At 38.2% G+C, this 27,870-nt stretch overlaps 2 protein-coding genes across 2 annotated transcripts; both read right to left on the bottom strand.

The window, feature by feature from the left end:
* Positions 1 to 72: 72 nt before the first annotated feature.
* Positions 73 to 12,837, bottom strand: LOC149737275 (uncharacterized). The gene is made up of 13 exons (XM_089876053.1): positions 12,678 to 12,837; positions 12,123 to 12,302; positions 8,411 to 8,562; positions 7,780 to 7,940; positions 4,541 to 4,655; positions 4,053 to 4,127; positions 3,206 to 3,390; positions 2,890 to 3,056; positions 2,457 to 2,555; positions 2,138 to 2,245; positions 1,750 to 1,916; positions 1,375 to 1,488; positions 73 to 1,137 (listed from the first exon to the last, which is right to left on the bottom strand). Exons 1-13 carry the CDS (start codon positions 12,747 to 12,749, stop codon positions 294 to 296), a joined length of 2,439 nt encoding a protein of 812 aa, XP_089732179.1. The 5' UTR covers positions 12,750 to 12,837; the 3' UTR covers positions 73 to 293.
* A 1,626-nt stretch (positions 12,838 to 14,463) lies between these two features.
* Positions 14,464 to 20,352, bottom strand: LOC149737274 (uncharacterized). The gene is made up of 11 exons (XM_089876060.1): positions 19,576 to 20,352; positions 19,345 to 19,484; positions 18,970 to 19,108; positions 18,578 to 18,641; positions 18,038 to 18,088; positions 16,946 to 17,009; positions 16,632 to 16,686; positions 16,480 to 16,553; positions 16,144 to 16,215; positions 15,739 to 15,826; positions 14,464 to 15,641 (listed from the first exon to the last, which is right to left on the bottom strand). Exons 1-11 carry the CDS (start codon positions 19,736 to 19,738, stop codon positions 14,692 to 14,694), a joined length of 1,860 nt encoding a protein of 619 aa, XP_089732186.1. The 5' UTR covers positions 19,739 to 20,352; the 3' UTR covers positions 14,464 to 14,691.
* Positions 20,353 to 27,870: the final 7,518 nt, after the last annotated feature.

Raw genomic sequence — 27,870 nt, 5'->3', positions numbered from 1 at the left:
TATCAAAATTGTCTGCTGTTTTTATTCAAAATAAGGTTTAAATTCATTTTCTGCACAAAATAAAGACGCACGAAAAATGATTAAAATTTATTTCATCATTTGAAGGGAACGTTGATAAAAACATGAATGGGTGTGAAAACACAGTCAACCAGTGTGAAGATAGGACGGGGAGTGAAGAAACTATTGCAGTGCTATCTAGTGGTAAAAAATATGGCACGAAAAGTTTGGTTGCTAACAGGGGGTTACATCTTTAACCTTGGGGCACAGTGAGGGGTTGGTGGGGTTATTAGGGGTCATCTTTTATCGGGGGCAGGAAACACGAATCGGTCGCTTGCTTCGTTGGAACCCCCACTTTTTACACTTTTCCCGCTAGCGCCACTAGTGGGTGTTTTATCGTCACTTGATGGCGCACCCTCCACTTTGACCCCGTTGGCCATTTGGAGGGGCGGGAGATCAAACGCAAAATGTCGTCTCTGTGATGTCATAATCCCATTATGTCGATCAGCCAATGGGGATCGAGCGACCTCCGTTTTCACTTGAGGGAATCTCCCTCCAAGTTTTATGTCGTTCTCGTCTGTTTGTTTCAACTTTAACTTCCCGCCAGGTGGCGCTCTACGTCCCGATGTTTCTGGCCAATCAAACTTAAAGTTGGCGAGGGGGGACGGGGAGGGTTCCTTGTTCTGTAAACAAAGTCGTCCGAACGGAGATCTTATTGTTGGGGAGGCAGATGGCTTTGTGATGTCACAGGTGGGTGGTGGGGTGGTTGAAATATGGAGTTTTGGTTTCGATTTCCGAACTTTCAATCTTGGCGAGGACACCTTTGGTGCCTCCAGTGGTAAGGGGTCCGAGATTTTGATTTCTTTCGACGCCGGGAGATTTGTCGCTGAGAAAGATCGGCGGTGCTTCGGGGTTTGGGGCCTTTTAGGTGTGCCTGGTACTTCCCCTATAGGGGTACATGGGGTGGCCGGGGGCTTCGAGGTTCCCTGTACATCACCCTTAGTTAGGGGTTCAGGGGGGCTTCGTATAGAACTACTGGTGGAAGGGGTTGTCACATTTTCACCAGCAAGTATCCTCGCGTAACGACCCAATGCTTGGTGGACGAACTGGTATTGTTCCCATGTTTGTATCATACCGCCTCTGTGGGGGTAAAGGGGGTTAGATGGGGTTATTAGGGGTAAGATTACACGTACTGGGGTTTCTTTAAACCTGTGCCAGGCGTAAATACCATCAGCAATAATAGGTGACACATCAGACATAGTTAACAAACATGCACTCAATAAATGGACCAGGTTTTATGGGACACAGGTTCCTGAGGTTATGGAGGGACCATATATACAAGTTGTACAAGATTAGTTACATCATACGAACGCCCACCTATCAAGCCTCATTCTCGACACGATTTTCAAAACGTCAACTTTCCCGAATTGTAGCAACTGCTGACACCCAGTGGTGACCGCGATGTAACATCCTGTTCGTCCGATGCCGGCACTAGAGGGGAGTAGAGGGTTATTTATGATCGCGAAAAACTTAAATCATCAAAAACAAAGGAATTGGTATCAAAACAACAGTTTTTAAAACAGATGAAAGCGCAGCTGTAATTGGGTTAGATGCCAGTAGTCACTAATGGGTTGTCCAAGTTGCCAGTTAAACATAAAACAATCACCCATAAAATTACATAGTGGTAACTTGCAAGCAAGCACAAAACACCCGTGTTCTAACTCGGTACCCCAAATCCCACAAACCCCACACCTGCAGTGAACTATAATGGGACCATGTTGCGTCCGATCCCACCCTGTTACTTCTTGTACGAGTTCCAACAAACCCCGTGTTTTCTCGGGTGTTTCGTGATCCATCCATGATGTGTACCAATAATGGTTCAACTCGCGTCTCTCTCCATTAACGTGGGTGAGGGTCAGCTGGGGTTAAATAGAGGTTTATGATGTTGTTGATACCAGGCATAAGGTCATAGATAAGTAAATTGATCTTCTGGTAAAAATGTAAGTTTTCCACGCTACGGTTCCATCTTCAATGTGGTCATACATCATAAAAAATGTTATTTTAATAAAAGGGAAATTTTCACCAGAAATAAAATTTCCAATAACTGTTCATACTGATATGGTTATGACATCATAACTACCTTTCTGACGGTAAAATGTTCGAATGGTTGTATCGATTCAACAGTGATTGTGATGTCATCATATGTTGAACTTTCACCAACTGCCATGGGGAGATATTGGCTGCATTTCTGTGGAGGGGGGGGGGGGTTATTATCGGGGGATTGTTGGAACAGAGGTACAAACATGGCGGAGCAAAATAGGCCAAATATTTTTAAACAGGGGTGACTTCGTGTTTGACATCTAGAAGTATAATTGCATGTTAACAATGACCCCCAGATTTAATTAAAAAATAATAAATACATAATTAATAAGTTTATGGGTTAATAACAGGGGTTGTACCTCTTTCCGTTCCTTTAGTTTTGTGATCATGACAACACTTGCCGCGGCTTCGTGCCACGCCATGCGCCAGAAGTCGTCCAACGTGTTTCCCATCGGCCCCTAATGATGAAGGTGATAATTTGGTGAACGAGGTACAATAACCATAACTATAACAGGTTCCTACCCATGTTGGTGCAAATGTTTTAAAAAGTTTCCACAAATAAATATTTCAAGCAACCAAAGTTCCAACAATGATTTGAAACGCATACATGATGCAATGCCACATGTTTTGTTAATAAAAGAAAGCTGGTACTTACTTATTTTGAAAATTCCCCTATTGGTTTTGAAGGAAGGATGAAAGACATTTGTGGACAAATTAAATTTGTCGTAAGTGATGTTTTTAATCAAATTACTCCCGGGATTAATTGATTATTTTACAATAATTGGTGCTTACCTGTGTCGCGATGTAAGCCGCGTTGCTACGGGTGACGGGTGTGATGTCATCGGTAGTGACATCATCAGTGATGACATCATCAAACTTGCGTATATAGTTCGCGTTGATATACGATGATAACGGATCGTTGTCGTTCACAACCGGGAGTTTTACGCGACTGTGTTCGTCTGTGAAAAACAATCACAAAGTTACATACGTGGTAACTTGTAAGCGGGCACAAGGTGTATGAAACAGAACACTCGTGTTATAACTTCTTTCATCACCCGCACTCAAAGATAAACAAGTTACATACATTCACTCTACGAACACAACTCACTTGGCAAAATACTGCGGTATCGGTTCTTAGTCCCGTGCCCCGCCACGTTGAAGTTTTTCTCGGACGGGTGGTTCATGGGGATTTCCCAGAACTCCTGTTGTAACTGCAGCGTGTCACATGACTTGGTGTGAAGAGCGGCAGGGGTGAGTTCGCATGAAGCTTGTCGTAGGTAGGTCAGGGGTTTCCTGTGACGGGGGGGTTAGTATTTGTTGGGCTATTTCATAATAACTAGACATTTTAGGCATGCAAGTTATTTTTGTTTTTTTATACATTCGATTATATGCGTCTTTTATAGCAATAGGCATGGAATGGTTACAAAGACAACAATAGTTATAATTATTACATTCAATACTTGAAATGTTTTTCCTCCTTCCTACAGTAACAAATTGTTTATCCAACAATGCCCATTATGAGGAAGTAAGTTAAGTCATGAATGAAACATTATGACATCACAATAGTAGTTGTATGTGGTATGAATCAAATAATGGACATTATGACTAACAATGTATTAATAACCTACGTAGATGTATAATGTTTGTTTTATAAATAAAATATTGTAACATCATTGATAAATACAGGTTAAGTACTGTGGGGTAAGATGGGATGTGGGGTAAGATGGGATGCTGTTAACACTTAAATCCCATATTTCCTGATGGTATTTTAAACACGCTATTTTGGAGTTGTGAGAATACGGTTGTACATTCCATAAACACTCCTTGTTTACTACCAAATGGGACGATAAAAGAGAACAAAAGCATGTTCCATCTTACCCCAACCTTCTATACAATACGCAAAGGCTTATGATGTAAATAATATAATAGATATAATAAACAATATTCAAACTTACGGAGATTTAGCCGCGACTGGATTTTGTTTTTCCCCGCTTCGCAGTGAGATGGTGAGAGCTACATTTGATCCTCGTCTGAAAGGTTCCGGTTATATATTTAATAAAATATTTATTCTGTTGTTACCAAGCATATGCAGTAACAGCTCTTATGGTAGAAGCTCTGACTTTAATTCGACCCCGATAGAAAATATTTAAATATATTTTGCTTCTGTTGCTTCATAATAATGGAATATCAGAAAACAACTTTTTTAGTGGAAGCGTATTTTTATGGAAACAACATGTTGTCTACTATAACATCATTAGGGTATTATTATAAAACTTTTATAAGCGGACACGAGGTGTACGAAATATTCGAATGCATTGACACTCAGTTGACATCATAACCAAAAAATTCTCATATTTTACCCGAAAAGCTAAAAAATGAACAATCTTATTTCTCCTATTCATTGTTTGATATTAAACAACACCCAAACTTTATGAAGCCCCACCTTTCAAGCAACCCGCGAGGTTTCATCCTTGTTCGTTGTTTAACTAAAGGCGCCACGTTGTCCTTGGATTCTTTTATGACATCACAACTATCTTCCTCCTCGTTTAAAATATAATCTGGAAAAACAAAATAAATTTTGGTTAAAACGCATCAGTGTAAAAGAGGTTACTATCCACCAAGTTACTGCCCGAAACATCTGCTGATCATGAGTTTAGTATCCAGACAGTAATTTGGTCCATCATCAGTGTAAAAGAGGTTACTATCCACCAAGTTACTGTCCGAAACATCTGCTGATCATGAGTTTAATATCCAGACAGTAACTTGGTCCATCATCAGTGTAAAAGAGGTTACTATCCACCAAGTTACTGTCCGAAACATCTGCTGATCATTAGTTTAGTATCCAGACAGTAACTTGGTTCATCATCAGTGTAAAAGAGGTTACTATCCACCAAGTTACTGTCCGAAACATCTGCTGATCATGAGTTGAGTATCCGGACAGTAACTTGGTCCATCATCAGTGTAAAAGAGGTTACTATCCACCAAGTTACTGCCCGAAACATCTGCTGATCATTAGTTTAGTATCCAGACAGTAACTTGGTTCATCATCAGTGTAAAAGAGGTTACTATCCACCAAGTTACTGTCCGAAACATCTGCTGATCATGAGTTGAGTATCCGGACAGTAACTTGGTTCATCATCAGTGTAAAAGAGGTTACTATCCACCAAGTTACCGTCCGAAACATGTGCTGATCATGAGTTTAGTATCCAGACAGTAACTTGGTCCATCATCAGTGTAAAAGAGGTTACTATCCACCAAGTTACTGTCCGAAACATCTGCTGATCATTAGTTTAGTATCCAGACAGTAACTTGGTTCATCATCAGTGTAAAAGAGGTTACTATCCACCAAGTTACTGTCCGAAACATCTGCTGATCATGAGTTGAGTATCCGGACAGTAACTTGGTCCATCATCAGTGTAAAAGAGGTTACTATCCACCAAGTTACTGCCCGAAACATCTGCTGATCATTAGTTTAGTATCCAGACAGTAACTTGGTTCATCATCAGTGTAGAAGAGGTTACTATCCACCAAGTTACTGTCCGAAACATCTGCTGATCATGAGTTGAGTATCCAGACAGTAACTTGGTCCATCATCAGTGTAAAAGAGGTTACTATCCACCAAGTTACTGCCCGAAACATCTGCTGATCATGAGTTGAGTATCCAGACAGTAACTTGGTCCATCATCAGTGTAAAAGAGGTTACTATCCACCAAGTTACTGTCCGAAACATCTGCTGATCATGAGTTTAGTATCCAGACAGTAACTTGGTCCATCATCAGTGTAAAAGAGGTTACTATCCACCAAGTTACTGTCCGAAACATCTGCTGATCATGAGTTTAGTATCCAGACAGTAACTTGGTCCATCATCAGTGTAAAAGAGGTTACTATCCACCAAGTTACTGCCCGAAACATCTGCTAAACTAGCAATTCAATAATATAATATCAACCATACAGAATACTTTACAATAAACCTAAAAATCTGCCAACTTTCTGAACCTCATGCCAGCAATGCAACAGTTCTTTTATAAAGACGATCGCAACATTAATATAAACACAACGTTTCAGGAATTTATATTTAACGTCAAACAATTACTATGAAATATACCGACACTACGCTCTATGACATCACACAGCCGTTTCATTCAATACAATGAACTGGTTCCTGCCATCTGTGATGTCATAGTTACTTTAGAAAAGACGTAAACGCTCGACGCGCTAACAGGAAGTGATGTCATCATGACTCAAAGGAGCCAAAATATTAAAACTTTTGAACAAACGATAAAAAGTTTAAAAAGCATAAAAATTGCAACATTTCATGATATCTATGTTACTACGAAGATGTAATAATTATTCTACGCTGGTTTAAATCACACGATTATTTACATTTATATTATTTCTATGAATCAATAATCACTCGCTATTCATAAATATTATATCATTGCATTATGATGTCATAAACATTCACAATCAACATTATTCATTCATAAATTACAAATAGTTCGAGATATATATTTACTATTAAATAACATTCTCACATTTACAATTATCCAACACTGCATTGAAGCTAAATTATTGTTTCATTGTTTCAAGAAACATTTTTGTTATAATAACATTTTTATTAAATTTATTTTTCATTCTTTTTATATAATATAATAGAAACAACATTTTTACATTTTTTTATCTATAATATTTTTACTGTAATTTTATTTAATTTGAGTAACAATTCCCCCTGTGAGGTCACAACCACTCTCCATTAATCCCATTGTGACATCACAATAGACCAACAATGGGTATTAAGGTTAAGAAGGAAGTATGGTCACATGACTAGTTGCGGTTGACCAATCAACTGGAAACATTAATATGATATCTATGTTGCAAATATATAACGGAACTTTCTCCTACACGCATGGTAATAATAACAAAAGGTGATTTTCTCAAAGTGATTTCATAAATTAATACATAGGCACCAAACGTGGGGTGGCTGGGTGGGCAGGCAAACCCTGGAATTTTCTGCACTGCATTAATCAGTAAACATTACAACCAATAAGTTAGATTTGTTTCACAGGATTGTTTGTCTAACTATCCCTGCCTCCCCTGTGTTTTACAAAGATTTTTAAATATGATATTGTGTTATATCGAAGTTATAAAATAAGGACAAGTTATCCTGCATTCCAACCTCACCAATATAGAATATATGGGCACACGTGTAGGGATGCACATTACAGAATTTCGAATCTTATAGATTCGAATCCTTTTGTATTCGAATCTAATTACGGGATTCGGTATTCTGTTTAATGACGTCATCTCGCATCTTCTCATACACTATATTAACAATTCTTATACCTTAATATTTTTGAAAAAAAAATATTTTTGTGTTTGTGGGACTTTCGAGAGTAAACGTTTTGCAACGTCTTTTCATAGCCTGCTATACGTTTCATGGGGCAAAAACTACCCAATAGTACAATTTTTGATCATTTTACAGCTGATTATCAAACAAGGCTATTATGAAAGAGTCAATAAACTGACTTATGTGGGTAAAAATATTTTTTTCTATAAATGTAAAAAGATTCGAAATTCTAGATTCGGAATTCTAGATTCGAAATAAAGTATTCTAGGATATCCTAGAATACCTAATTATTCTGTAATGTGCATCCCTACACACGTGACACAAGCGTCACATACCTGGATCCGGCGTATATGGCAGCCTTGTGCAAGCAGGCACCGTGCTATTTTGAAACGCCACGGATGCAGCGAGGAACTTGAGCGAGCTCGGTCGATCTTCGTCGAGGGATTGATGTTCGAGGGAATGTTGGGCAACCTTCATGGTGTCGGTGTCTTTGGAACTGGAATACGATTGTGGTTTAAATATATTATGATTGTAAAGTAATCTTAACATTATTGTGATATTAATTATAAATTAATATTAATTTATCTCTTTGAATACAATAGCTAAGATCAAATAATTAAAACAACGAAAAGAAGGAAATTAGCAGCAAAACAACAGTTGTTAAAACACATAGTTATTTTATAAATACCAACCAGGTTCTAACTACCACCAATTTACATAAGTCTGGCCAACATCAATAATTAACACAAACTTGTAACAAAATCAATAAGCAAAATTTTACCAATATCACTAATTGGAAATATACACTGGTCCACAACGATTCATTTTGTTAAAATCACTAATTACCAAAATATTTTCAAAACATTATTAAAAATTTTAACAAAAACTATTTAACAATCCGCACAACTTCTACGCTAACAATGGTACGTAAAACGTCAACTATTACATCATAACACACCACCCCACCTAGTGTTGGTTTCTTGTACGATCTGCATATCCAAGTTCGCCGAATTCAAACCGATCGTTTCCTCATAATTTCCACCCAAATCAAAATTACTCGTCGTGTTTCTCCTTTCACTTAGTTTATATTTAACCCAAACTTTACGCGCCGAGAACGTCTGGAAAATAATTTTAAAGTTAAACATAGAAATAATATACAAGTATGAAAAATAGTTTGAACGTTAGACATATATTGCACTTTAGCACAAATATAATTGTTTACTTTTCTGTTTAAACACAGAACCCAAAATTGTATTATTAAAAAAATAGAAGGAAATTAACAACAAAATTATCCATCTTGTGTAAATATGAAAGAGATCTTGGGGCAATTTTTAAATAATAATCTAAAGAAGGTTTGTCTGCCGAACAGCGAGACATCAAGAGGGTTCGGGTTAATTGTCCAAGGGTCCTACTTCTACAATGGTAGCAACATCAAGCCTTGAACCCCTAACCTATGGTTCATAATTTATATCATACGTAACAACTCCCACCACTTCTATACCTCGCATACAACATCAACAACCTAAGCTTCCCAACAACTATTTCCTCAACTTTTATTTGAAACATAAAATATTCATAACACCATTCCTCCCTACCATATTTGCTGCAACTAACAACAACGTCTCGCGTCTAACTTCGTACAAACAATGCACATATTCTTACGTAATAATGACGTCATTATACTTTTATTATAACAATAGGAACCGAAACTTGGTAAAATATCCCCCCCACACTCGCGACTTGCATATAAATGACGCGCTTGCAGCTCGACCGCGGATATAAGGACGCGGTGATAACAATCGCGTTAATCGCGTTTCCGGTCACGTGGGAAAAAAGGAGATAAGACCACGTGACAACAATTAGCGATTGTTTACGTAACAAGCGCCTTTCACGCCCACAGAGGAAATCTTTCGTTGCTATGGAGACAAAGATTCAAACGCGGGATGTGACGTCATATTTTGGCGGGAACTTCGATTGTTTATCTCTATTATTACGTCATCCGGGAAACAATGAAAAACAATCGACCATTAAAACGTCACAAATGTTTTTCAAAGATAAAACAAACACGATTATGACGTCACAATCCCCGTTCACTTTCTCGATGAAACCTTCTGTTACGTCACACTACACCTTGTTACGTCACACGGCACTTTATTGCACATCTGGTGTTATTGAATAAGATACCGATGGTGACAATTTACGCGCAAAATATTTCTTATATGAAACTATTCGTTGGACTCGGTTTTTGTTTGTTAGATATTTCGTAGCGCTTCATCCTGACAATTATTTCGTTACGAGAATCGTCCAACTTTATAAGCCAGGGCTTTATATTCACGAAAATTAATTTGATTAATGGAATGATGATGTGACTATATATCTATGCAGTCAACTATTGGTTGGATTCGATTTCAACTTATTTACCCGGCACACACGTCATAACACTACACCTGCCCAACTGCTCTCGTATTTTAATAACTCGAAACATTGTTGCGAAACCACAATGCTCTTTATGAACAAACGATTGTTCAATTTAACGCTCAATAGCTACTATGACGTCACAATGCGAATTGTGTAATAACAATACGATCGCGCAATCGCTATATGACGTCATACTTAAACATAGTCGAAACTCGAATGTGGAGAAAACAAAATATTTCGATTATTGTTTTGTAACAATCGTGGAACAAACCGTTTTGTGACGTCACAGCGGATCGATGCGAAACGCGAGATTTTGTTCGAAATCGATAAATTTTGGGTTAGGAGAATATCAACCACTAGATGGGGGTGGTGGGTGGGTGACGTGTGAGAGATTACGTCATAATTTGATTACGTAAAAGGTTTATATGATGACGTAGCAATACGACGTCAGCAAATTCGTAATTACGTCACAATATGTTGATTGTTACGTTACTATTGAAATTTCAATTGTGACGAGTAAACATCCATTGTTATAAAACAATAGAAACAACAATACACGTTGTAGTTATTGTTACGTCACAAGCGTCAAATTACAACGCTTCTCTAGCGCCACCTAACGATCGCGAATATTTCATCAAAATCGCGACATTTATTACGTCATATTAGTCCCAATTATCGCCAGACAAACGATCATTATGCGAATAATAATCATTATGACGTCATAAGTTCGTGAAGAAGTCGCGCCCAAACAAGGAAGTTGTTTATGACGTAATAATCTTAATATTTGTGAATACAGATTCGAATCATAGAAGCGAAACCGCGATGTTTACATTCAAGGTAATATTTAACATTGTGACGTCACATAAGGAAGTTATTTTGACCACGTGACTTTTCGCGAGACTTTTTTGAAATATTAATTATGACGAAACGGGTTAAAACCGATTGTTAATTGTCTGTCGCGCATCCTCGTTTAGCGAACACGATTTCAGGATGTATTATGACGTAACATACATTTCGTATTGTTACGTCACACAATGTAACTTCCATTATTCTGTCACAATGGATTTAGTGTTCTGCTAATATTTGCATTATGACGCAAACAATAAAAAGTTACGAATAATCGAATGACGTCAGAATAGTACGACGCGATTTGTTTATTTTACAACAATCAGCAAATATGAAAGTTTGCTTATGACATCACAGCAACAATTGTTTCGTCATATTTAACAATGAGATAATCAACTATCTATGACATCATAATACGCAAACAATAGACATTCGTTAAAAGTTTGTGAACATAGAAATATTATAACCAACCCAAGTATAAATATATATTATTTTTATATTAAACAAACACCTAGCCACCCACGCGTTTGTTTTGTAATAAATTCTATTATGTCACCATTGTTACAAAACAATGACGGGAGAAATGAATTAATTGAACAATTTCCTGTCGTTCACCCAGGCGCTCCACACTCAACCAAAAACAACCAATAATTTTGAACAAATTTCGCAAATTTTAAATAATGGAGAATTTGTTTTGTTGTTTGGGTGTAATTATTAATAACAATCGCCTACAAAATTACATACGTGGTAACTTGTAAGCGGGCACGAGGTGTATGAAACAGAACACCCGTGTTATAACGACTGTCGTTGTTCCCCATGCAAGGATAAATAAGTTACATACATTTATTCCCGTGTAACTACCTAATCCTGCATACATTTGGTCAAATTTTAATTACACAATCTTTGCCCAAGATGAGTCACATGACAAATAACCCAGAGTGACCTTTTAACTGACCTATAGTAACCCCAACACTGAACACCTTATATGGAACATAGTGTTGCGCAACCTGGAGTAACTTTCCCACAAACCCATAATACCATGCATGGTAAACCCTCCAAACTAAACCAAGCCAACCCCTCCATGCACACCAGTGTTCCAACTTTTAATTCCATTTTATATCGGTGGCAGGGTGAGGCTCTTTTCGGGGAGGTAGGTGACAAAAAGTTATATTTCTCAAGAATTTCTTGAAGTTTTATTTTTCAAGTAACAAACGGATGATATTCTCGAAATGGGGTATTTCCCACTAATGATCAAATGTACTGCTAGGCTAATTTTAACATTTATTCTATAAGGGTGAGGTCTTCACTGAAGCACAACCTGGGACTTATGAGAGTGAGTGTATTTAAAAAAGTCGCCTCAAATTTACTCAAACTTTTACCCTGCTTGTTTACGAACACAGCAACCACAACTTACCAGTAGCAGTAGAACGACGATGCACGCAATCGGGGCAATAATGGCCACTAGGGGTGTTGGAGAGCTCACATTATTAACTGAGTCGTTAAAACTATCGGGGACGTTTGGGTTGGGGGCGAACTTGGGACCAGTGTCTCTTAACTGGGGGATCAACATGAATGTCCTGACACCACCTCCATTCTGAAAAAGGGTAAATATTAAATTTAAATTTATATTGTTGTTTACGATAATCTTTCGGTAGCACATCTGGTCTGAAAAAACATCTGGAATTTTTAAAGAAACATCTGCGTCTTTTTATACCAGATGAGCTGCTAAAAGATTATTTTACTCTTACGTATGGTAGAAGTAACAGAATACAACGTGTATTTCATTCAACTGGCATATTATACACTTAATCTTATAACAATTAAACCCCTACTTTTTTTTAAATTAATTAAAATGAACGATTTTCATCTTTGAAAAAAATAATCAAATTTTGGGCATTTTTTCCAACCTTGCAATCGTACAAATATATGTTGTTTAACTTTTCAAAAAAGTTGAACAACTTGAACTCACATCTGGTGCCTCTTGTGGTGGATTATTAAAAGCTTGTTTGGATAAATTTGCTGAGGTTGTTGGTTGTTTCATTATAAACACGTGGGCGGGTTAAGTGAAGCATTAGGATGAAACTATAATTATGCTGAAACTAAAACAAAATTAGAGCGAAAAATCTTGTTCAGTTATAAGGTTAAGTTATAATCAAATTAGGAAACAAGAACTCAAATGAAAATATGTTTAAAAATATGGGGGTTGGGGTTAAATAGAATGTATCTGGTGTATTCTTTACTAGCTTTAAAAGTTTAAATTAATAAACATTCAAGCAACTAAAATTTATGTCTGCTTATCTACGTAGTAACATTATATAGTGGCTTTACTACAATATCTTCAGCAACTCGACTGTGGGCTTTAAATATATGCGAATACGCAAATTAATAGTCGACTTTATACCATTAGCAAACTATCAACAACCTTAATTAAACAACTCCATGATTTATTTCCAGATTTATACGAAATGCGGCGGTAACAGCGACAACACGGGGCCACAACCTTCGCCCACAACAACAACTTTCAAGTGAAAACTTCGCGGAAAATCCATTCATAAAATACATAGATATATTACAAATATCATGCAATAGGGGAGCCTTGAATATTACTACAGCTGTAATGTTTTGGAAATAACGCAATTTAAGTAACAATGCGCATGCGCAATTTTAATATTTTTTACAAACAACAAATTTAGGGTTGCATATAAAATCTGGAAACTTTAGATCTTCTATTTGTGGGATGTTAAAGATTTATAAAAACTTTATTTCTTATAATTAAATAATATCACAAATTATTTATTCTTATTATTATATACAATTTTGGACGATGTAAATAAATAAATTTCTTACTATTTGTAAGTTACGAGTCCACAATACATATTTCCGTCGAGCCTTGAACCCACTACCTCTGGGTTACAGACAGGCGCGCTAACCACTGTGCCACGGCGCCGGACAAACTTTTTTATTGTTTGGTTTGATTTATTTGAGCGTATATGATAATACTGTACGTTAATCTGGACAAACCATTCGCGACCACAGCTTCTGGCAAGTGTCCAATGTACATGTACACTTATAGTAGCAGCGTTGAGCTTCGAACCCGCGGTCTTGTCGCTTACAAGTTACCACGTTTGTAACTTTGTGGGGATTGTTTTTTGTATGGCTGACAAAGTAAGCACTGGGTTGAAGCAACCGGTTTGTAAAAGCCTCACAGTGGTGGCACCACCGGGCTTCGAACCCGGGATTATCTGATGTCCACACCAGCGCTCCAACCACTGTTTCACACGAGAGGATGTTAATTGAGTCAAAGGTAAAAAAAAACATGGTAGCAGCATCGAGACTTGAACCTGGTATCCTATGATAACAGGCAATCGCGTTAACCACTGTCACCATACCGTCGAGAGGGCGAGTCGTGTGAATACGAATGTAACTTATTTATCCTAGCATATACATCGGGGTAAATTCAAAATTTATAATATTTGTGTAGTATACACCAGCTTTGAGTTACCAGGTATGCAACTGTGGGGTGAATATTTTGTGCGTGGTTGGAAGTTGAAACCATTTTTTTCCAGCCATGCAATTGTAGCAGCACCGAGTCTCGAACCCGTTACTTTCTAACAAAAAGCAAGCTCCCTACCCAATGTGCTACACAGTATCATCCGGATATTTGTAATACAACATTATCTCGCATGCCATAACCCCCGGAACAAATATTATGGGATACATTAAACATAGGTTCGGTATTTCATATAACATAACTGTTGTTACGTCATAATATTTATTAGTGCGAAAACAATGAACAAAGCGATTAACCAACGGGTGATTGTTAGGGAACAAAAGATTAATGGTATTGGGCAGTTATGACGTCAATATATCTGACGTCATTATTTCCGACGTCATCCTCTCTGATGTCATCTTCTCATCCTCATCTTGGTGCACGCCACTTCCTCTTGGATCGGAGCTCATCTACGCCGTCTAGCGGTTGTGAATTACGTGAGTGGGAACACCAGTGCCATGGCAACGACACCACCGATACCGATCAAGATGAGCGCGGAGGTAACCAATATCGGCATCATATATTCATCCGCCGCCGCCACAATTTGTTTGAACGAACTCTGACGTTTCACGGGTTCGGTAAAAACCCCTATCTCGATATCGGTGTCGGGCGACCTCTCGCGAAGGAGTTTCGGGTCGAGAATGATCGGTGAGGATCCGTTAGGCGTTGCCCTGGAGTCGATGGATTCAATGCTGGATCTCCTGACTTGAACGTTCTCGCTGCGGACTTCTAAAACAGCGGGCTCCTCCCCAAAATGGCGGGCTTTCTCCCCAGTAAAGATTTTCTTTTCGTCGACAACTTGTACTAGCCCGAGTGACGTCGTGGTTGTGACGTCATGGATTGATGACGTATTGGAAAGCTTCCTGGCTCCTGATAATGATGATTTTCTGCTCCTGGATGACGAGGATCTTCTGGATGCTAGCGGGGTTATAAAGATTCGGGGCGGAATGGGGGGCGTGGTGGGGGCGGGGCTGGAGTGGGAGAGGTTGGAGGAGTGAGAGGAGGAGGAGGAAGGAGTGGATGAGAGGAGCGATCTAAGAGGAGGATAGTTTATCATAATTTCATCTTCGTCAAATGTTTGGTTGGTCGTCTTGATCGGTGTTTCGTGGAAAACGTTCGGTTTCATATCTGGGGATTCCCGTTGCTCTTCAGTGACGTCATCCATGTATCCGCTCCACACGGGGGCGCTCTTACTTCCTGGGGTTACGTCATCATCATTTACGTCATCATGTACGTCATCCATATAAGCGGTGTGGTACAACAGCGATCCTACGTCATCAGAGTGCTGTGTGACGTCATGATTGACGTCATAGGTAGTGAAATATTCGTTCTCGCTGGTTGTGTTACTGTTGCTCGTGCCGGTGGAAGATTTGGTGGTAGAGTCTGAAAATATTGTTTTTTTGTTTAATTTTGTTTTCAGTTTAATTTTTATTTTTAAAATTTTATAAATCAGCAAAGATTAAAAATATAAATGACGCACCTTCTTTGTCAGGGTTGATGACGTCATGTTCTATGACGTTGTCGTTCTGTGTTAACTCAAGCGTATCGATAATGACCATGTCTCCAACCTGGTGTAAAAATATTATTTAAAATATATAAATATTATATCGGTGCTGTAGGATTTGGGGGCCAACGGTAACCAGTATTAGAACCCTACGTGTTGTTTAAATCCCAAACTTAACTTGCTAATTATTTGCAACCGACTGCGAGTTTCTCCTTACAAAGTTTAACAGCCGCTATTTTATCCATCTTACCCCACAGTAATATATTGTTCATACCTCAAACTGAGCATAACCCTTCAACAATCGATGCATACGTATCATTACGTCACAATACTAACTAATACGTCACACAACCAACTATTACGTCACACCACGTCACCAACCTCGTGGGTAATGATCTCACTTCTGGTTTCAAAAACTTCTGTGGCTTCTGGAATCGATTCGATGACGACAACCTGCGATAACAATGTAAATAAACAACCACTATGACGTCACAACCACCGGTTGTTATTGTGGCGGTGTCTCGCGGGTTTGGATCGAATTCTAGAACCAGGTTCCATTGTTTAAAAATTTTAAACAATGAGAATAACAATTGCGTTCGTGACGTCATACAACCTGGTTAGAAAGTTAACTGGTGACGTCATGTGAACATAGGTGACGTCATAATAAAATTAAAATCTAATTATACGTTATATTAAATAATAGTGACGTAATAATACCTCTTCATGAAGTTGCGTTGAATCGTAGTTTGTGACGTCAATCGTAGCTTCGTGACGATCGCCCTTAATTTTCGCTGTAAAGAAAACAAAATTATTAATTATCGTTTAACAATATTGTCAATGACGTCATAATGGGATATCACGTGACTTACCGAAAACTTTTGTAAATGAAGTTCCCATCGTCCGTGTGGTGGCGATAGTGGGTTTCTGGAAATTAAAAAAAAATGATTAATTATACGTCACAATAATATACGTCAGAAATAACTACGTCACAATTAGCTACTACGTCAGAGGTAACTACGTCACAATTAGCTACTACGCCAGAGGTAACTACGTCACAATTAGCTACTACGTCAGAGGTAACTACGTCACGAGCAGTGAAAGTATAAAACAATTTACAAAGTTTCAACATTTATAAACCAGTGATATCCCGCATAGCTGACGTCATAACCACGTGGTATCTCACCTTGGGGAGGAGACCGCCACTTTTGGGGAGGAGACCGCCATCCCGTTTCCGCATCCTTCGTGACCTCACAGTTGAAACAATGGAGTTAATAGAGTTATACATCTCGATGCGATTGTTGAAACAATAATGATCCACAATGACGTTTGTGACGTATATATGGGGATTGTGAGAAAAAGTAAAAACGCGATCTATCTGTTTCTATCATTATGACGTCACAGGCAGATAAGTCGCACTGCGGTGGGCTGGTGTGTTTGTTCGATTGTGACGTAATAATAGACGATTGTGACGTTGAATGCGCGGTCGCGTGCTGGTTGTTTATCTTAACAATGGATGCAGATAATGCAAACATGGGGGGGTCACCTTATCGTGTTCGCTGTATCGATGCTTACGCGAATTCGCGCGCCAGGGGTTCCTTGGGACAATGATGGTAAACAACTTTCGCCGCAAACAACTCGGGATTTTGGATTCTTTCGTAACTTATTATGACGTCACGAATTTCGAATTGTTTAGTAACTTTTTGAATCAAATGCTATAATTATTTTGCCTTTTATACGAAGCAACTTTATATTATTGTTTCGTTGTGAAGTCTAAAATCTTTCAGAATACACCAGTTCGCTTCGAAACCGAGAACATTTGGTTCTGGTGAAAATTTAAACTTGAATAAGATTTCCATGTTGTAACTTAATGTTGAGTTGTTGGGATACGGATATATAAATCTATGAACATTATTTGTTTACAACGAAATGACGATAAAATGGGATGAAAACATGAACCATCTTACCCCACCCTATTACATAGGTGAAGTCCTTTATTGTCGGGGAATGAAAATTGTAAGCCAGGGTTGTTCCGTTACGTATGCGTCGATTCCTCCCCAAACAACGATTCACTAAATTTACCGAGGAATTACCTTACATATTCACACGCGCGGATAATTACCAAAACATTATTTGAACGACGATCGTCACGATGAAAGTGTTCTATTGTGTATCAATGATTCGTACAAAGTATATTGTTACGTCACAATATCCACGCCTTATCACGTCACAACCGTTTTACACGATTACCATTCTATATATTATTTCTATGACTTACTCCTCTTGCTTAATTTCCTCTCTTACGCTCTCTGGTGGCGTGACCCCAAACCTGAAATATGGAAATAATGTAAGTGATCTGACGTCATAAAATATAGAAATGTTATATTTCGTATGTTACTTTGTAGGGGAGTGGGGCAACCGTGTACAAGTTATAAGAAATAATTTGTTTATCCTCGCATGGCGGGGCAATAACAGTCATTATAACACGGGTTTTCTGTTTCATACACCTCGTGTCCAAAGACACATATACCCACAATGGTGGCAACATCAAGCCTTGAACCCATGACCACCTTATATATAATACTACTACTATATGACGTAGCAAACTGATTGTTTCCTCTCAACCAAACAATTCCATTTAGAATTCAAACAACAAATAAAACGGATATGACGTCATGAACAAGTTTGTTCCTAATTGACAGTGACCTTTAAACGACCTTTAGCGTCGGAAATCTAAAAGTCATATTACAATGATGACGTCATATAAAGTGACATTTACGAAATACGTCATTATTACGTCATAGTTACATCACAATACCTCGCAGCTATCTTGGCGATATTTAAAATACAAGTGAGGACTTGACGTTCGTTCTTCTCAGAAGCTGAAGGGGTTATAGGTGGTTATTGTGCAGTTGTTGTGTTTCCGTGTGGACTTTATACATTAATTAATCTTTCAACGGCAAATCAGGTATAAAACTTAATGTATTTCCTACTTTATACATAATATAGTATGGTGGGGTAAGATGGTTTACTGCGGGGTAAGACGGATATACTGTTAGAACATCTCGTTAAATTTGTTATAAACAAAGAATGTTTACAGAATTATAAAACCGTATTCTCACAACTCTAAATGAGGATTGTTAATTGTTAAAATATTCTAAAAATGAAATATGAATATGACGTAACAAAACACAACAATGGCCAACTCACCGAGATCCTCGGATTCAAACAATGTGATCTTCCTCACACCGATGTCGCGACACCATTCAAGAAACTTTGATATGTTGGTTCGTTGCCTGGCAACCATTTGTGCCGGGTTATGACCGAATAATACGTCATCAGGTGTCAACTGTGACGTCATAATGCAATTATTTAATTTCGCTTAAACGGCAATGCAGACTTTTATACCAATATATATAATCTACATTTCTTATAGAGAACTATTTGGTGAACTTGGTTTGTTACGCATGACAAAAAAAAATAGACTATGACGTCATAATGAACCACTTAAACGTAACAATGAATGGAATTCGAATTCTTTATCGATTCGGAACGCAAAAATTGTGTAATTACGTATGTACTCACGTGACGTAACTCGGCTTCGATATCTTTGTCGTAACAATTGTCTTCTTGATGACGTAGCAATTCTAGTGATCGCGCTACATATAGCAACGTCACTCCGCTTCGAAGCTCCGATAATATGTTTTGTGACGTCACTTCCTTTCCTGAAGACAAAGCGTTTATGACGTCATAGTCTTCTATTTTACGTCATGATATAAAACAATTATAATGTCATAGGTAGTGACGTCATCTTACCCAAAACTTCAGATATCCACCCCCCAACCTCAGTCCGCATACGTTCTACGTCATCATGACGTAACTTAGTGATGTAAGCGACCTGATCCTCAGCCAAAGAGTTAGCTTCCGGGTTTATACTATCATTTCCCACGGTAGCCATATTATTTCCCACGGTCTCCATGACAACCTGTGTAATGCATACGTCATAATGGGTATTGTGACCAACAATGGAAAGTTTAAATGAAACAATCACTTCAACTCTACGTCACAATAACTTATTAATGACGTCACAATTTCCACTTTTTTCATATTTATATTATCTTTATTATCGCGATACAGCGAAACTTCTCGCAGTAAAATAAACAAAAAAAGATTTATCTCAACAGTCGATTCTAACTTACACGTCACGATGGCTATTGTTTAGCGATTGTGACGTAACAACTATCTAGTAAATCTGCAGCGCGAATCTTAAACCTATGTCCAACAACAACAACAACAACACACAATGCATGGACGACAAAACCTGCCATATATAACATACACGACATACACCATGCAACACAACTATATACATAAGATCACCCTACACAGCCCAACCATTACAACCCTGGTACCAACCCTGAACAACCGTTCCTACAAATACAGCATGAAACCTATATCTCCTCATAAAGCTACACTACCCCTGTTTACAACAACCCATATTATAACATAACCAACCACCTTAACCCGTCGTCCAATAACATACACACAACATGTACACAGCCCATGTAGAATCTACCTCGACCCCGCATAACTTACCTTGTACAACCCACGTCGCCCCGGCCATCGGATCTCCTTTGCATGATCACTCAACCATAACCACCTCTGACGTCATAAACCCCATTCTCTACCGCACCAACACCGAAATTAGAACTCAAAGGCGTGTCATCTATGACGTAACAAATGACCAGTTCCAATTCTCGATTATTCAGATCACGAACCGCCTGTGACGTCATAATTAATAACAATTGATACTTAGACGTGAGAATAACATGGGATTCGAGAATTGTAAAAAAGCTACAATCGCGCAGGTTTCAAATTAATGTTTATAACGTCATAATTACAATTCGAATCAACAAAAGACACGAATGCATCAACAAACCAATTTACAAATTCAAGAATATTATTTATACCTTTCGAATTTAGCAGCCACGCTTTTATTTTACACTTTTTTACCCATAGTGTGTTTTAACGACTGTCGTTTTGCTGCTAATTCTCTTCGTTTAATTGTTTTATTTGATTTGTTCTTCTCTATTGTTAACATAATTGTAGCAAGGCGGGGTAAGATGGTCCATGTTTTCATTCCCATTCCTCGTCCCATTTGATAGTAAACAAAATTATTTTACATAAATATATAATAGTACCTACTTTTGAGTAGTTTAGTGTCAAAAAATCGATTCGAAACATGATATATTATGTACTAACGGTGCCCCATCCGACAAATACATTTTTTTATTTGGTTAGAGAATTATTGTTATGTTTGCGCCTCTCTGCTGACCTCTGCCGGTATGTAATCAATCCGTCAGAAGTCGACAGAGAGCTAAGACGTTAGTTTTGCGGTTTGGGTGATTATGACGTAACGAAGATACAAAACAATTGAATTTTAAATTACGTCACAAGCAGTATTGTGACGTCACTTAACAGACAAAAATTCCAGAATATTTATTTAAAAAAAATTTTAATAATTATTTCAAATGTTCGAGAATCAAGCGGGACTGCTGTAACTGTGACGTAATAAAGGCTGCACGTCGCTATTGTGACGTTTCACTCGGTTTCGAATTAAGACATCGAAGGATCGATCGTTGGAGCGAGAAATCGATTATTCTGTCGCGTTGTGCCGCTTCGGTGACATATGGTGGCGTGGGGGGACCGCTGTTTGTGGGGGGGAGGGCCGCTATATTTGGGGGGCCGGTAATATTTCTGGCGCGGTTCGCTTAAAAAATATTTTATTGAGAGGGGGTTACAATTGAAGGACTCGTAAAAAATGATGTCGATGGTTTACCTATGGCGGTGCTGCTCGCTGCTGGCTCAAGTATACCACGCGAGTTAGTTCGGCCAGGAAGCGCGCTGTTTATTATCAAGTTATTATGACGTCATATAAAATACGTCACATTTGTAGCACCTGGTTATCTGCCTTCCCACGGTTAAAACAGATGCGACCTCGGTTATCAGTGGTTTGACATGGAGATCGTAAATCAAGCGACGAATATCTGTGACACGTCACGTGACGAGATTGCTGACATACCAGGACACTTAACGGAATCTGGTTAGGGGAAGTACCTGTAGCGTCATACACATAACCTGCATAATGCTTTATAGCTTCGAATACGAGAGCGAAGATCAAATTAATTAAAACAACGAAGAGAAGGATTCGAAGCAAAACGACAGTCGTTAAAACACACTACGGGTAAAAATTACTTGGGGAAAAGCGTGGCTGTTACATCCAAATCAAAATGTAAGCCGTCAATGGTTTGTGAACAAACGGTAACTCTTGTCACCTCTAAGCTAAACTCATTTTTTGCAGAGTTTAAAAATACCGAGTAGCAACTGCCGTCTGGAACGAATAAATGAATCTAACGACGCAGACGTTATGACAGGTGTGTTCATGCGCCATGTTTCCCTTTTACGGGAAAGCGTATAAAATATATATTTACATTCTTGCCTAAAATATAAACCAACTTTTATTTAATGGTCAAAATGGGTCATCTTAAATTCCATTATAACTTTTTCCATTTCAAACATTTTTCCGCAGCATCGTCATAAAACAGGGATTCCAATAGAAACATCATAAAACACCAAACCATGTTGTTTATCGTGTTTGTTGTATTAACAAGAGTTATAACTACAACATGACGTGACTAGATTGACACAACAACTATGGTTGGCAGTCAAAACACACGACCCCACCCCATAAGATGGAGCCACGCCACCAAATCAACACAGCAGAAGCTCCAGGTGGTTTGGTAGGTTCTGTTATCACAACACTACAGGCCATGAGATCTATGATCTATACCGTCTGTTATAGTTAGTAGATTTGTGATTTTAACCGAACACCTTCACTAGTTTAAACCAACCGACAACTCACCGCGAACAATCAGCGAATATTTCATTAAACCGACAAAAATTTCCAGTTAATTTAAAATATAGTAAGTTGGGGTAAGATGGGACATGTTTTTATTCTCATCTCGTCCCATTTGGTAGTCAACAAAGAATATTTACAGAATTATAAATTGAAATATCTTCACGAAGAGAAAAATATTGTTATTTGTTAAAAACACGATCAGGAAATATGGGATATTTTGTGCTAACCGTATTCATATTTGCAGCCCACTGTGAGTTGCTTCTTATTAGGTTTAACAGCCACGGTTTTAACTAAATTTTATTTATTTTAACCTTAGCGTGTTATAACGACTGTTATTTTTCTGTTAATTCCAATTTCTTCGCCATGTTAGTTAATATGACTTTTGTTATTGTAATTAAATATAATTTTTTTAAATAAGTCTAAAAGTAAATTCCAACCAAGTTGTATTTACAAATTTCCGCACCAGAATAGGCAGCAGGCAACCGCGGATCGAAACAAGTCCCTGATTTATGGTTTTGTTGCAACTAATTATGGCTGTACAGCACACAGGTCCCAGGATTGCCGTAAAACTTAATTTGCTGGAATATGTTGAACAACAGTTGTTACATTCTGTTGTTAAATTAAGTTTAGCGGCCACGCTTTTTTTAAGCCTTTTATTCCAGTATTTTCGCTCGTAGCGTGTTTTAACGACTGTTGTTTTGCTGCTAGTTCTCTTCGTTGTTTTAGGTAAACTTCGCTATCGTATTCAAAATATGTGCATTTAGTTGAAGGTTATGTGTGTAAGTGACATCATAACAACTTGTATGAGGCAAACAAGGGATTATGATGTAATAATAGAATTATTGATGTTTCACAGGGTGAGGTGTGACGTAATAATAGTTCTGACAGTTAAAGTGATTTTGAATAAAAACAAAAAACAGAATGTTTAAGTCGCGAAAATCGCGTGGGCAGCGTTAACCAGAGCATCGCATGTGACAAGCGAACGAAATCCCAGCAGATCTACGACGTTGGTCCGCTGAGAGTTCGAGCGAATTCGGGATGTAACGTCGATGAAAGACGAAAAGCGGTCCTTGCCTCGACAAGAAAGGACGAACCGCGCGATAGTAGATTTTATGGCGTATGTTGTTCTATAACACAGCTGTGGGTTGAAGTGGTTTCGAATATTTAAGCAAGGTACGACTTGACCGGTTACGTCACTTTGACCACGTGGTCAGCTCTCATCAATATTTATTTTAAATTTGATTAAACAGCGACCTCAGGTGAGCGGCCTAATTATGCGCCTCTATGACGTCATAGTTTAAACTTCTTTTAATCGCGGAATCGAAGATAAATAGGTTGCGTTACCCTGGGGGTCGAGATCCAAATTTCGTTACTTCGATTGTTTAATTGATTCGACATCGAGTTAAAGCGCGAGATTTGATTACATTTCCATTGTTCAATCCATAATTCGCTTTGTGACGTAACACAAACTTAACAAACACGTGGTAGCGCGCAAGAGCTAATTTTTTAAACGTTTCTTGATTTTTTTTCGATTTTTTTTATTAAAAAATAAAATAAATTAATATTTTGTTGAAATACGTCGAAACCGCGAAAACGCGATCGACGCGATTCAATTTGTAAATGAAATATCGACCAGTGGCGCCGATAGCGGATAATCCTCACAATTCTTGTGATAAATTAGTTTCTTACTCGGATAATCTGTGTGCCGGTTTGATTGTCGCACCCAAGGTGATTGGGGGGGGGGATATTACGTCATTATGACAAATAATTTCGATTAAAATTGGTAAAAATATAAATTAGGGGAGTTTTTAGTTTTGTTTTAAAAGATTTTATTTAAAAATTAAAAAAAAAATCGAAAATTTTTGAATTTGATCGATTAGCTGTAATTACGTCATCAATCCGCTTATTATGACGTCATACGTCGCCATATTGCGTCATAATCGGGCGTCAGAATGTCGTCACAAACCGTATTGTGTTGAATTAATTGGAATTATGAAACGCCGCTCGGTCGGGGGATTTGTGACGTCACAAACGTGAATGTTACGTCACAAACGGCGAACTCGGGCGAACTTTTAGCTTTGCGGATAATAAGGGTAAGTGACGCAACAATGACGCAACAATGTTGTCCCTTGTGACGTAACAGAGTGTATTGTAACCGTTGAATTGAGTCTCGAGGGACAAAAGTTGGGAAGGAAAGCAGCGGTTGTTGTTGGTTGGTATGCTACCATGGTAGTTGTGTGTGTAATGTATGGCTATTGTGGGTGTATGGGTGTATGTATGTATGTATGTAGTATAGTTGGGTGTATTTTTAACGTTTGGGTGTGGTTGTGGCACTATACTTATATATAGTAGGGTGGGGAAGATGGGACACCTTTAGCACATAACAATTAACAACGGTCTATGGGAGTCGTGAGAATACGGTTTTATAATTCTTTGAATGTTCTTTGTTTACTACCGAATGGGAGAAGAATATAGAATAAAAAGGTGTCCCATCTTACCCCACCCTACTATATATGGCGTATGGTTGGCTGGGTAGTAGTTTTGTGTGTTGGGTGTACATGTGTGTGTGTGGTGTTGGTTGTGGTGAACTTGTATTTATCCCTGTTGATGCTTCAGAACCACCGTCACTTTTTCACATTTCACTAAATATTCAAAATCACAAACAATCTTTTTTTATTAAGACTTTGCCAGCATTTCGATTTTTTCCTCATATGAGAGAAAGCGACTCAAACGTCACTTGGTCATCCATTATGCATGAGGGCCGGCATGCGGGGGAAAAATCGACATTTTTGACGTCATAAATAACCCGAAGTTTGAACCGCGGGTTGAATATCCCGCCTTGTATCCGGTGATATAGTAGAGTGGGGGCAAGATGAGACACCCTTTCCATTCTGTTTTTATCAAACAAAGAACATTTAAAGAATTATAAAACCGTATCCTCACGACTCCCATAGACCGTTGATAATTGTTTAAAACACGATCGTGATATTTGGATATCATGTGCTCAAGGTGTCCCATCTTACCCCACAGTAAGTTACATGTTTAGCAATAAAGTTAAACGACTTTGTTGTTAAAGTTGTGTTTGTTAAAACGGATGAGCGGAGGGCAATGAACATAAAAATAACATAAAGTATAAAGTAGTTCCGGAAATCGCGCGTTTTTAAATCAATTTTACAATGCGCAGAATAGTATTATTATGACGTAATAAAGTTACGCGAGGGTTAAAGCGACGAGATTTGTCGAACGCGAGAATAAAAGATCTGAAGCGACGCCGAGAGAAAAAAGAAAAAAGCGAAAATCTTGGTGGCAGTAAACTGTCCAGGGTTGCATGGACAGCATGCTGTGACTGTGGTGGTTGGACGTGCTGGTGGGTTGGGGGGTTATTGAGGGGTAGTGTGTATGACGTAATAATGCAGGTAGTGACGTCAGTATAGTAAGGTTGAGGTCAAAAGTTAAAAAATTAACAACACGTGTTAGTGGTTGTTGTATGGGGTTTGAGGTTTTATTTAATTTAATATTAATATTGTTGCTGTTTTTGTTGTTTAAAAGTTAGTTGGATTATTTTGTTGATTGTGCGAAATAATTGTTAAAAGATTTGAATTAACAAAATGGCGTTTTCGCGAACGCGCGTTGAGAGGGGGTATTTACAAATGACAGATTGTCAAGCATCGCATGAGGTTTAAACATCGCATACAATGTCCAAGCCCCGTAAAATAATGTGTTTGTGAAAAAGTACAAAAATAATTTTAAATTTTTTTTATCAAATTTCGGCCGGGTCAATTTTTTTCGAAAAGTTTCAAGTTTTTTGGAATTTGTAGCAGAGTGAGCTCGCTTGAGTTATTGCTAACAAGGCGTGGAGTCAGCTTTCAACAACTTCACTTGGAAGACCTCCAGTTATGGATGGTTGAACGAAACTTATCGACCAAAAAATGATTCAAAAATTTAGAAATTATTTAAAAGCTTTAAAAATTTCGCTGCAGAAATAAAGCAAGAGTTAGTTAGCTGGTTGGTCCGTTGGGTTCCTTAGTTAAAGATCTGGCAGTCTTCCAGGGCCGGCGTCGGCAAAATAAAATATCTACAAAGCGAGCTACCGACAGGGTAACTGGAGACCATAACTTTCAATTCGGCCATTTTCAACAAAGCGACTTGACAACTTAAACTTTAAAAGTTCAAAAAAAACGAACGGATTCTTAAATTTTAACAATTTGTTCTTGAATATTCAATTCTTGGAATATTTCTCGCGTCGTTCTAGAATTATTCTGTTCGCATTGTGACGTCATAATATTGTTTTGTCAGCCCATTGTTAGTTTTCGCTTCAATGAATCCACGTGCGCTGTATAATAATGGGGATTGTGACGTTGTTTGTGTTGTTTGTTTGAAATAAACTTTATTGTGACGTAACACGTATGTGAAGATGTTGTTTGTTACGTCATATTTTTCTTAACTCTGTATAATGACGTCACAATCGCTGGATTGTTGCGAAATTCTAGAATTTTGGTCTTTTCGTCGAATCGTGACCGCAAGAAAGCGAAGGAAATTCATTCATGAAATTCGGGGTAAAAATGCCGATTGTGACGTAATGAATCCATGGCTCGACATCGCGATTCATCTAAGTGACGTCACAATAGGTTGCGGTCGTAGCATCGGCGGCATCCAGAGTTCCCACGACCCCCAGCTTCCTTGCTAGTGGTTTATTCACATTCACTAATCTTATTAACAATGAAATCGCAACGAAATAATAATCGTTAATCTCGTGTTGCTGCCGTTAAATAGCTACGCTCGCGACGTCGACTCTCAAACTAAAATGGTGGTCGCGCGTACAGCGTGTCGCGCGCTATATTTGTGACGTGTGTATGACGTAATAAAGAAAGGTTTTGTTAAGTTGAATTCCAGAACAAGTTGAATATTATAATTAATTGTTACGTCATAAAGATCGGGTGCTTTGGACATTGTTCGCCGAGATTGAAAGCGACGAAGGCGGCGCGGTTTGTTCCCGATGTCGCGACATGTCGCTGTCATTGTTGAGTGACAATAGAAGACAATTAAACCGATTGTCACAAATCGCGATGTCCAATTGTCACGTGAATGAATTTTTAATTTTACTCAAATTTTGATAAATCATGACATCATATTTTGATATCGCGTCACTTATTTTATTACATTATAAAGCGCGTATTATGACGTATTGTATA

This window comes from Ciona robusta, chromosome 4 (genome assembly GCF_009617815.1).
Source record: "Ciona robusta chromosome 4, ASM961781v2".
In the NCBI taxonomy this organism is placed as follows: domain Eukaryota; kingdom Metazoa; phylum Chordata; class Ascidiacea; order Phlebobranchia; family Cionidae; genus Ciona; species Ciona robusta.
The sequence above is the reverse complement of the archived record's forward strand: the minus strand, read 5'-3'. Positions and strand labels throughout refer to the sequence as shown.

Excerpts from the sequence above, each read along its gene's own strand:
- LOC149737274 (XM_089876060.1), bottom strand. The coding sequence starts at position 19,738 with ATGGAGACCGTGGGAAATAATATGGCTACCGTGGGAAATGATAGTATA. Across the intron at positions 18,089-18,577 it reads ATCGCCAAGATAGCTGCGAG|GTTTGGGGTCACGCCACCAG; the intron begins GTATTGTGATGT and ends TCCATATTTCAG. Across the intron at positions 16,216-16,479 it reads CAACGCAACTTCATGAAGAG|GTTGTCGTCATCGAATCGAT; the intron begins GTATTATTACGT and ends TTGTTATCGCAG.
- LOC149737275 (XM_089876053.1), bottom strand. The coding sequence starts at position 12,749 with ATGAAACAACCAACAACCTCAGCAAATTTATCCAAACAAGCTTTTAAT. Across the intron at positions 12,303-12,677 it reads CACCACAAGAGGCACCAGAT|AATGGAGGTGGTGTCAGGAC; the intron begins GTGAGTTCAAGT and ends ACCCTTTTTCAG. Across the intron at positions 2,246-2,456 it reads AACTAAAGGAACGGAAAGAG|AAATGCAGCCAATATCTCCC; the intron begins GTACAACCCCTG and ends CCCCCTCCACAG.